The 12374-nt window shown below is 31.2% G+C and overlaps 1 protein-coding gene across 3 annotated transcripts; it reads left to right on the forward strand.

Annotated features, from left to right (window-relative positions):
* Positions 1-110: 110 nt before the first annotated feature.
* On the forward strand, positions 111-3052 carry LOC18603216 (histone acetyltransferase subunit NuA4-domain protein). Of its 3 annotated transcripts, none has more exons than XM_018120422.2 (7): positions 111-392; positions 532-632; positions 1175-1244; positions 2179-2225; positions 2293-2320; positions 2407-2467; positions 2635-3052. In XM_018120422.2, exons 1-6 carry the CDS (start codon positions 288-290, stop codon positions 2452-2454), a joined length of 399 nt encoding a protein of 132 aa, XP_017975911.2. In that variant the 5' UTR covers positions 111-287; the 3' UTR covers positions 2455-2467; positions 2635-3052. The 3 variants fall into 3 exon arrangements, with proteins under 3 accessions (XP_017975911.2, XP_017975912.2, XP_017975910.1); XM_018120423.2 differs by having other exon boundaries at positions 2182-2225; XM_018120421.2 differs by lacking the exon at positions 2179-2225.
* Positions 3053-12374: the final 9322 nt, after the last annotated feature.

Genomic DNA, 12374 nt, shown 5'->3' on the forward strand with positions numbered 1-12374 from the left:
ATTGAATTTGAAATGGACCCAGCGTGATGCAGGCCCAAAACCAAAAATGGCTTTAATTGGGCCACTTGGCCCAATTAAGCGGAGTTTAATTCGTTTAGAACAAAGTTTAAAACTTTCTGCCGAGCGGAGCGGAGTTGTTCCGTGCCCTAGCTCGCTTTTTACCATAGAATCCGGCGAGTGTGTATTTTTTTTTTTCAAAATTCCAAATAGATTGGATTCAAATCGCACGAGAACATGGAATCCCGACGCTAATTGTCGAACAGCAAGTTGTATTCTTTTTACGAAAAATGTCGTTAGGGCAGAGAGGTTCGGCGAATCCAGCGGCCATGCTTGCTTCTCTCATGACCAAAAGAGATAAGCTTCAAGACGACCTTCGCAACATCGAAAAGCAGGTACCTTTTTTTTCCCCCTTTTAAACGTCGGTGAAGTTTACTTTTTTTTTTTTTTATTTTGTGTTTGTAATGGTAAAGAAGTGACAACTATGAGGAATTACCATTAAATTGGTCAATTTAATTGATATTCTTGTTGTAGGTTTACGAGTTAGAGACTAATTATTTACAAGATTCGAGCCATTTCGGGCATGTTTTGAAAGGATTCGAAGGCTTTCTTTCTTCATCCAAGAACACAGCAAAGTAGCTTTTTTTTACCCTATTTTGTTTTATTTACTGCTGGTAATTTGATGTCTAATTTTGTTTTAAGCATTGAATTGTTAGCTTGCACATTTTAAATATCTGGCTGTATGTACTTAATTATCTTTATGAATCAGAACTTTTTAAAAGAAATTTTGGGTTTGATAGCAAATTAGTGACAAATTGTTACATAAGCTCACGTTATCTTTTTAGTGGATAGAATGAACAAATCAAGTTATGACACATCATTAAAATTTGCCATGTCAGCATCCGTCACAATAGTTTTTCATATTAATGAAAACTGTGGATCTGTTTATGTTGATGTAAAAATTTTAGTAAAGTGTCTGTATTGTAATTATTTGTGAGCGAATAAATGGTGTAGGAGGAAGAGTTTATATAGTATTTCTCCAAATTATTGGATTCTAAGTAGCGCACAAGTGGCAATCACACCATACATTTTGTATTTAAGTACTGCTGGTAATTATGTTAAGTATTTCATGTTTGTTTTTTTGTGACGGAAAATTCATGTAAATTTATTTCTGTAGCTTAAAGAGGTATAGGAAGTTTCAGCCAGAAGATAGACTGTTCTCATTGTCATCAGTCACGTCACCAGCGGTATGTGATAGTATAAGCTTCAGTATATACACATAACTAAATTTTACCACTTTGTAGCGTGTTCTTTTTCTTTTATTCCTGTTTATTTTTTCTCACAGATAGAGGTGACACTTGATGTGTTTTCAGCTAGATGGTTAGAGTTAATAAACATGGCGAGCATTTAATTAGGCTTAATGTCTCTGTGATCTTGTTTATCGGAATTCAGGTTTCAAATAAGTTTCCCAACAGATTAGATCTCTGAGGAAATATTTAGCTACTACTATATGTATTGAGCTTAGAAAGGCTGGCACACTTTAGCTTGACATTTAATATACTGCTATTTTTAACTGTCATTCTTACATAGAATAAGCTATTTGAGCTAAAGTGAGTTGACAGGCAGTACTTGGTCTTGTTAACTTCCTGAATGGCATCTTCTGGGCCATCCCATATTAGCATGTGATGATATCAAGTAGTTGCCTGTAGGGTCATAAGGAGAACTTGTGGCCTATTTATCATAGCAAACATGCATGCTGAGAGGGTAAACTGAAATTCTTTATTAGGTTTCTTTCAGCTCTTGACTTGATTAACCTAGAAGCATTATGGAGTTTTTTCAATAATATACCCTTTTTATGAATGATAGGGTCTACTTTATTTCTGCTTCTATCCAATTTTGGGAATCTATGATCATATTTTGAATGAGAGCATTGCACTGAAGCTGACAGAATTTAATGTCAGTAGTGGTGATGCTCACCTTCAGGTCTACTTGTTGCATATCTTTTTGAAGAGAATTTAGGATGCATGTTGTCTCAAAATAAGCCATTATTTACATGAGTTGGTGAATGGAATTGTCATTGTTTATAATAATACTAATAAGTTGTTATCTTTAGTGTTATTTGACTATTTCTTTAGTCTCACCATGTTTGTGCAATTGTGCTGCACCTTCCATTTGTTTTAGCAGAAATCAATAGTACAAAATGGTCATGACAAGTCTGTGTCTCAAAGGTACATGTAATTGAGATAGTTATTCTGATTCAACAAGACTGGTTTGTTCACTTTGCTTCTTTTTCAGGCTGAAGAACTTGGAGTTCGACAAGATGGTAAACCTTGTTCATTATTTTACTAATGTTTCCCCTCATAAAAGCTATTTTTGACATCCTTTGATTTTTCATCCTCTCTGTCGCAGATGGAAGATCTGATTTTGGTCCAGGTCGGTCTAAGGGTGGAGGCTTAGCTGCCAATGGCCAGTGAGTGTGCTAATAATTGTTATTATTTGAGTTCTTTAGGCATTTTAATTTTGAAGAAAAACAAGGAAATAAAGCAACACGGTCCAGATTGAGTTGGCTTTACTCAATCAAGTGAAACTTTTACACATCAGTTCATAACATAGACCTATTACTTATTTAATTTATAGAGGGAAACCGAAGAAGGGTAGAACTGCCTCAGCAGCAAGAGATGGAAAGAGAATCAGGCCATCAAGTGAACCAGATTTTGATGATGAAGATGATCCTGATATGGGCTTGAGATAACTTAATAAGAACTTGTCATATAACTTTAGATGTAAGTGTATTCTGTAACAATATAGGGGAATTCTTGATATTTAATCTAGGTGGTCCAGCATTTCGGTGATGCTGAAAGCATCCTCTTTAGGATGGCTATATTGCATGTGTTAGAATGTAGTGAATCCAGAGGTGTCATGTATAATGTATTGTATAACTTCCCTCCTTTCTGTATCTTTTGATTGTTTCCATTGTATTATGTTCTTTACATTGACATTGCCTAGAGTTGTGTAAACTCTGGAAAAAAAAATCCAGTTAAGCTTCCAATTACAACATAGTTCTTGCAATATTGTACCCATCTTCTGGTATGGCTTGAAAATATTGGAGTTGAGGAGCCTTGGCTGGTTCAGGTTGTTGTTTAAGCTGATAGCACAATGCTTTACGGCTTCAATGAAAGCCTAGTTTCTTCCCTGTATTAATTGATAGCTCTTTGGCAGCCGGGATATAAAGCAAAACACAAAACAAATTCAAAACACACTCGTAGGAATTGACCTAGCAACTCAATTCTAGTTCGGGGACAAAAGTTGGGGTCGGAAATAAGTTAGTTTCTAGGCCAGCCCACTATCTACGTCTGGGGTTAAACTACTGGACTAGCAGGGCCATTATCTTCTTCTTTTGTCTAATTTTTCTTGGATTCCATAATCCCATATGAATAACTTGGTGTAAAAAGAACATGATACATCAAAAATAAGTTGGAGGAATGAAGATAACCCATTGTTAACTTATCTTTATTTTGTTTACAATTCTTTGCACCAAGCCCAACCTCGGCAGACATAGCTTAAACTTGAAAAGAAAAGGGACATGAAAAGGTCTACAAAAGGCTGCAATACAATTCCCAGTCCTGGGACCATGCCAAGCCTAGAGAGAAGAAAATTCGAAGGAAACAGAAACGTAGTTTGACTGTTTTCCCTATTCTTTAATCGAGTATTTATTGGGAAACATGGTGGAGTAAATACTAAATCACCATCAGGCAACACACCAAAGGCAGAAGAGAAGTTGCTTTGTGTCAAGGACGGTCAGTTTACGGTACCAATTTGATATGCAAACATCATATTACGGGGAAAAAGGTTGCAGCCAGTTTGATACGATAACAACTGGCTCGGCGGTCGCTCATATGTTTCTAGATTGAAAATTTCTTGGAGAAGAATTGAAGCACAACACCTTTTTGAATTAAAGAGAGAATCTACGCTCATCATATTGACCTTAGCCTTCGTGTGCTTTGATTCAGAATTCTCATTCAAGGAAAAATCTAGATGTTCAAGTTAAAATTTTCAACTATATCAAGCTTTTAATTATTTAGTTTTCGGGGTCTTATGTTCAGATCTTCTTAAGCCAAGTTTATGCATAAGAGACGAGACTAGTCCGAGAGCATCAGCTAGCAAAGCACTGGAGAAGAAGGGTTAACAGCACAGCCTCAGATCTATGGGAACGTCTTCACTAAGATCTGCAAAGGGGTTTTCTCCCTTTGCATGAAATTTTCATGATAAAAAGAAGAAATCGACATGAACTTTTCATCGTCCTATCGAGTTAAACTTTTATGTAATTGAAATGATTCATTATTGTTGCAGTATTGCTAACTAATACTTCAATGTCTAGCTAGTCTTGTCTCCTTTCTCAACTTGATGGAAAGTAGCTAAACCAATTTTTCACTTTGAAACGTATCATGAAACAAGTGCCTTAATAATCTCCTGGCAGCCATGGATGAATAATTGGTATAAGCTTTAAAAAGGTAGCCATAATATTCATTAAAAAATATAAAGGTGGCATGAATATATATATTTTTAAAGCAATTATGATCGAAAAGCTGTCAAAGCCATCATCCTTGATGATGAATCGATCATGATTGGACGAATTTACAAATGAAGTTAAGGTGAAGCTTGGTAAAACAATGATACAAGGTAAGACCAACGCAAGGGTAAGCACTTGTGAGTTGACTAATTCCACATGGTTTAGTTAAAGATACATAGAAATGCATACAAAGGTACCAATTTTACATGTTACATAGATATATCTTGTCAATTCTTCACACTGTGAAAATAAAGTTTTGGCTGTCTTCTGACCTAATTTTGTTTTTGCTGCAGATAGTTGGTCTACGACATCCCAAGCAAAACAAATCCGTATTAGATCTGTTTTTGGTTAGCTACAACATTAACATCAACTCTTGTTGATAGTAATGTTTTACTAGTTCATCCGTTAATTTATTAATTTTCTTAAAAGTATGTTGAATTTGATACTTTATCTTTGAAAATTTTAAATTATCAATTTACGAGATATAATTCTTTAAAATTGCACACAATGTGATAGTGAATTCAACACTTAATTTAATTGTATTGAAAAAATCACTTTTAATCAATAATTGACAAAAATTCACCCATTTCCAAACAATGAAAACAAATAAAAGCTTCTCTGATCTAGTATTTTGAACCACGAGCATTATGTCAATAAAAAAACAATGTCACCTTAATTCAAATTCAATGATTTAAGTAGACAAATTTGATTTTGATTTTGACAATGTGATTCTATATTAAATACATATATTTTAAAGGTATGTACATACCCTTAACATATATACATATATGATTATGCATTATAAAAAGAATTACATATATATGACTTCATTTTGCAACTAGCATTTGAATATTTTTAATTACTAGTTATTAGGTTTCTTATCTCTTCAATTTTGTTCGGCTATCCGTAGATTGGTACAAATGGAAATACAATCATGAGTTAGTCCTGCTAAAATTCATATGTTTCCCTCTCTTAAAATAATCTATATATATATATATATATATATGTATGTATATTTCGTGACAAACTATGTTTAACAGACATCCAATTTTAATATAGAATCATGAAAGCATTTTTAATCTTCCATAAAAAAACAATTGTGCTTTCAATAAAAGAAAACCAACAAAAAAAGAATATTCTTTATGAGCTTGGGAACAAGCTTTTGATATTCTAAATAGATCCATGTATGTGTAATCTAATATTAATTCTATACATATCTACATGTGCTCTTGTTTGTAGGTATAATAAAATCGTATATTTCAATATTCTTTTTCGTTGAAAAAAATACTACAGTATAGCCATCATATTTTGACTATGACCCAAAAAGGCATGCTCTCTGTCAGTCCAATTTAGGAAAAAATATTCAGAGAAATTGACTAAAATTTCAAATGTACACTGTACACATCTAAAACGCCCATCTTTTTCATCCTTGAGAAAGTCTGCCTGGATAATTTAGAAAAAAGAAAACAAAAATTGACCAAAAATAAAAAATAAAAATGAAAAGGAAAGGAAGGGAAACCTCCCTAGTCGAAGGCCAACTTTGATCATGTTGCTTAAGTGAAGGCTCCAACTGATCTACTTGCATTTGTTCTTCAATTGGCAATGGTGGTGGGGGAAGCCTAGCTAGTTGGAAGTACTTACTATTTCAAGAATGTTGTACACTAAGTTTTTCAACAGTAAATGCGTTTTTTCACTATGTCAAAACTCAAGAACCAATAATGGCATCCCCATGCTTTCTTAAGCAGCCATTAGCTCGATCAAAAATGGCAATCATCCCCTCCCCCATTCCTGATCGGGAACGCGTGCATCTTGTCAAAATTTATTCATGGTCAAAACCATTAGTTAAAAAGAAATTACCCAAACAATTAAGTTCATTTATTTTTGTTGGGAAATTGATCTCAACTTCTCTACTCGTTCATCATTTTCCGTCTGAACTCATTGCTTTGTTTTGTCAAAAATATAATGTTGAATCAATAAAATATTGACCCCATTTGCCTGCCACTAGACGGCACATTTATATGGTGGTGACATATGTTTAAGTTTTAAAGAAAAACTATATTCGAACATGTTTGAATTTGAGGGTAAAGAAAGAGATCTTCAGGTATTTGTGTGGTAACTTGGTTTCTCTGGCAGCATAAAAAAGTTAGATGGGAAGTCTTCAATGTGAACTAGTCTATTTGATTGTGTCACGTTTGACAAAGCAAATAAATAACAACAGAGTAATTTACTTGGATTTATTTAAAATATCTTTAAAAGATTAAGATAAAAAGTTTTTACGTGTCAAATTAAATGGAGTAAAATAAGTAGTAACAACATCATTTACAATGGTTTGTCTATTGTTGTTACATGCAAAACAACCCAAATAAAATTGATTTTTTTTAAGGTATAATAAAAATAAAAACAAAAGGGAGCATCAGGCAGTACTTTGTGCATGTTTTGGTAGAGCAGCGCAGGAAAAGAAGCTTCAAAGAGAAAGGAGAAATGAAATGAAATGAAATGCTTTTTTGTAATCTTACACTGCCCAAAAAATCACTAAGGTAGCATTTCAAAACTAACAAGTAAAAATCAAACCAAAAGGAAAAAAAAAAAAACAGAAAAATGAAAAAATATTGTTTAAAGTCTCGTGGGATTTGACTTTGTATATGGATTACACGAAAGGATGTTGACAAAGGATGATCAGTTTAATATATTTTAGTAATAATGTATGACCTACTAATCATTTTTTTTCGCCCGTAAAGTGCCTCTTTTCTTGACTAGAGCCCTCTTCCCCCTTCCTTTTAAGATCAGAGACTAAGTCAACAAACCTGAACCGCCCTTCGTACTTGATCCTAATTTATTCACCCAAGTTGAACCTCCAAAGCCACGTTTCGTTCCTCTTTTTCCTTCTTGAATTGCTTAATTAATTTGACTATCTATCTAACCGATGCAACGACAAATTATTCTTTCATCTTGCAGTTTGAGTAAAATTTGAAATGGCGTTCGTGTTTTAATCTAACAGTAACGAATTCAAGATTTTATATAAAAAATAATTATATAATATTATGAAAATTATTCAAAAAATAATAAAGATAAAATCTAGAGAAATTCAGCAAATAGAAAAACATAAAAATTTACGTAATTCTGCCTCTTACCTACGTCCATAAAGTGAAACTATTCTTTTATTATTGTAAAATTAAAGTACAATAAATTAACTTCTATGATTCTCCAAACCAACCCAAAATCACTTGCGCACTCTTTCTCAATAATCTCTCAATAACACTCACCCAAACCACTCTAACTCCATCCAGAGACAGAGTTACAAGATGTCCTTTTTCTAGAGCTCTTAAAATAGTACATCCAATTCTAAAGCCTAAAGATTTACTTTTATAATATAAAAGTTTAAAATAGAATGTGATTAGGACTCGATGTGAAATATGAAATTTAAAACCATACAACTACTCAATGTTATACACAAACAATAATCCTAATCAAATAAGATCTAAAATTCTAATCAACCTAAAACTCAACAAATCTTTACCTGTGACTTAAATTCAAACTCCTTAAACCTCTTCCACCAGTCGCACCTAATTCCAACTTCCTAACTCCACATACTTTTCAACACTTTGAATAACTCTCCAAATATAAAACTCTCCAAATCATTGACTTTTATAATTACCATGATTACACATACCGAATCAAGCATTGTCCAACAGTCGATTCTACAAAAAGACCAATGCACCTGTGCAGCTGTAAAGTCAATGACACTAATTAACTTCAAAAAGGGACCTTGATGACCCTTATAATTTACTATTGATAAGATTTTTTGTCCTTTCACCATCGTCTACATTATGGGAACTTATCATCCCCTTCTCGACAAATGAAATCTCATTTTGACCTTCTCGACAAATGAAATCTCATTTTGGTAACTACCATCTCCTGTGCACTGTTCTCATCTCTTCGAGACCTCACCTCTCAAGAACACTCATCCAAACTTAGAGTTATAAGGTGTCTTATTTCTAAAACTCTTAAAGCACTACATCAAATTCTAAAGTCTAAAAATCTATTTTTATAATATAAAAATTTAAAGTAAAATGTGATTAGGACTCGATGTGGAGTAAGAAATTTAAAACCATACAATTACTCAATGTTGCGCATAAACAAAAATCATAATCAAATAAAATCTAGAATTCTAGTCAACTTAAAATTCAATATAAAAAAATATAAATTTATATATTTTAAATTTTTTATATAATAATAAAAAATAAAAAAATGACCGTAAGTCACCCCGTCACCATCTTGATTTCATCATTAATTCTAAATGAAAATATAAAGTTCAACTTATCACATAAGGTGGCAATATATCGATCTTAGAATAAGAGCATAATATATCATGTGATATTATTATATCACAGAAAGATTGAAAAAAAAATTATGCAAAAATGAAAAGTGATAGAATAGATTAACGGGTAAATTAAAAAAATGATGTTATATTTATTTATTCCTTCATCATTTTAAAAATATATATATATTGTAGTTAGCCACTTATTCGTACAATAATATACTATATATATTTGTATTTGCTTTTATCTTTTAGTACGTAAAAGTGCCTTACACCGACAAAAGTTATTCAAAATCACGTGTGTACAAAAGTTAAGAAATCAATAAACTAATTAATGACTTTCGAAATTATTCAAAATTTCTTGTATCAACAATTATATATATTTATATATATATATATATATATTTGAGATAGACTTGATAATTCATGTTAACGTGTCATAAACGTATTAGATACGAAACACGTTAAGATTAAATACGAACACGACACGTTTAATATTCATATTTTAAATTTAAAATATGTATACGTATATATTTAATATATATATAACACGACACGATACGATTAACACGTTTATTAAACTTATCAATATACGACACGACACAATTAATAACATGTTTAACATGATTAAATAAAAATATTTATAATTAAATATAAATTTATTATTTAAATTTAAAATCTATAATTATAAAAATAATTATAACAAAACAAAATTAATAATAACATCAAATAATCATCAAAAGTTAAAAATTAGAATTGAACATGTATAATTACATTATATCCTTTATAAAATTAAAAAAATTTATTAAAATAATTATTTAAATTTATTTATATAAGGTTAAAATAATTTTTAACTATTAATTTTTAATAAGTTAATAAATGTGTCACGTATACACGTTTAAACACGATAACACGATTAAATAAACGTGTTTAAACGTGTTTGTCGTGTTTGACACGTTAAGACACAAAAATTTTCATGTCTTAATGTGTTAGATACGATTAGATACGAAACATGTTAACATTAAACCTAAAACCTGTTTAACTCGTATCTTCTCGTGTCGTGCTTAAAATTTTCAAATCTAATCAAAGATCAACTTGACCCAAAAAGCTGTATTTTCTGCTTTCATACTTGCTTCCTAATTGTTATTTTGTTGAAATTATCTCGATCGGATGTATAACTTGCCTTGTCTTTCTAAAAGATTTATTATTGTTTAATGATGTCTGGGCATATTTTATTTCGATAATCTTTTACCTTCTGCAGTGTTCTTGCATGAACTCAGTGGCGGAATTAAAACCGATTGAATGGCTGAGATGGCATGGTGTGCCTGCATTCTCTATCAGAGTGGAACAAAAAAGGCAAAACTAATAAGATCAGTGATATATTATATATGAATTTATATACCTCATGATGTACTCGAAACATAATGTATTATTCCATGGATTAATGGGTTTTACGTAGCTCATGACGTAGAATCTTATCATAAATTATTACAAATGCAACCTGTCATTTTTATCAATGAAATAATAAATAAATAAATTTACATATGTAAATGTTTTTTTTTTGATGTACCTGAAGAACAATATAAATGTTAAATTTTATAAAATAAATTAAAAAAAAACTTGTGACGAACTTGTAAAGTATAATCAAATATCATCTACAACGAAATCTAAGAACGTATATGATAAAATAAATTTTGTTGCTTGCAACCTATCGCAATTGAGCGTATGCGACGAGGGTAAAAGAATTAGACATTGTAATGAACTTATTCAGTCAATATTGATCATCAATGAAGGAATATGATCAATTATGATAAATTTCATCCAATACAAAAGTCTTGTTTTTTATGTTGTTCTTAAATATGAATTTGAGTGTTTATGTAAGTTTTAAATAAAGGTATTTTCTTGCAAATTATAATTAGTTTAATTTCTAAGAATTAGAATCTTATTTAAATATACCAACGTGAGGTAATTGGGTCAATTAATTAAAAGTAACTTCCGGTCCAAGTTTTTAGGTAGAAAAATCATAAATGGCACGCTTTGAAAGAAGGGCAGTCTCTGTCATATCTGTTGCCTGTTCTTGAAATTTTCTTGGCTAATTAATTTGGCTGCTGGGGTGGACTAATCTCTCGAGTCCTCAGCCAGGGTTGGACCACCTCTTGTTAGTACAATGGTTTAAGTATTAGCATGGCAACATTTGAATACCTAATTCATTGATTGGTGCATGATATTTTGTTTAAAATAATAAGATTTGAATTCTTTTTTTTTCTAATTGTATAAAAAAAGTACTAGCATAACAACGTAACAATATGTCAATTTCAAACAAAATTCTTTTATTCAGTGATTAATGTTGACCATATTCTCTTTCATATCTCATTATGAGTTAAAAAAAATAAGTAAAAATTATTTATTATTTTTAATCAAATATAACAAACCTTATCAAATTGAAACGATAAGGTAAAATCAAGTAATTAGTTATCAACCATTTAACATTAAAATTAGACTTAAACAACATCCAAAACATAAAACTAGTAACACCCAAAATCATATTAAAATCACACTTAAAATAGGGTATAAAAAGTCATCAACATCAAATAAATACTAACAACATCGACATGATATCCAAGATAACATATCAATAGAAAGAATTAGAAATCAATAATGATACCTAGGAAACCAATAACACGAGCAAGACACATCCCAACTTAAAAATTTATGAATGAAATTTAATAACTACCAAACATTTTGTACTAAAAGTTGATTTTGTGTGAAACACTTAAATCAAAGAGATATTTATGTTTTTTTTTTTTTTTCTAAAAGCAACTCCATTTAATGGTTTGAAATAATCAATTATTCAAAGTAATACATTGTAGGAACCAAATGAATCATTCATGCCAATAAATTCTTTTACATAAATTTCAAGATTTTGGCTTCAGTATTCAGAAGTTATCACTCTATTTCAGTGAAACTATTTTGTCAAGTGCAAACTCTTTCTTTGTATAAGATGATTAATTTGCAGATTTGGTTCATAGAACTGAACGATTCAAACCCACGTGTGTTTACAAAGGGTTTGTCGTTTTGGCGCTGGCAAAATTGTTTTTGTTTGACCAACTTGACCCCCAAGCAAAATAACAAATTAAAAAATATATAAAAAATTGGCTGGTCATGTGTGCACCTCAGTACTATTTTCTTTATGGCGGTTCTGAAGACAAATCCAACAGTGACATTGTCAGCGCCGAAGCTCTTGCTTTAACTTTGGCTGCTTCAATATTCTGGTTTAAACGTCATTTGCTCACGTCCACTTTAATTAATTGGATTATCTATTAACGCACTTATTCTCCTACCTTTATTCACGAATTCCGGTATACGACAAATTCAGAAATCTATGGAGTAATTGTTCAACATTTTGGTAATAAATAAATCCGCTTTTGGAGTGTGGCTGTGTGAGAGAGAAAATAGGGGAAAAATATCCTCTTTCCTGGAAATTGCCCC

Source organism: Theobroma cacao, chromosome 4 (genome assembly GCF_053813885.1).
Source record: "Theobroma cacao isolate CCN51 chromosome 4, ASM5381388v1, whole genome shotgun sequence".
NCBI lineage: Eukaryota > Viridiplantae > Streptophyta > Magnoliopsida > Malvales > Malvaceae > Theobroma > Theobroma cacao.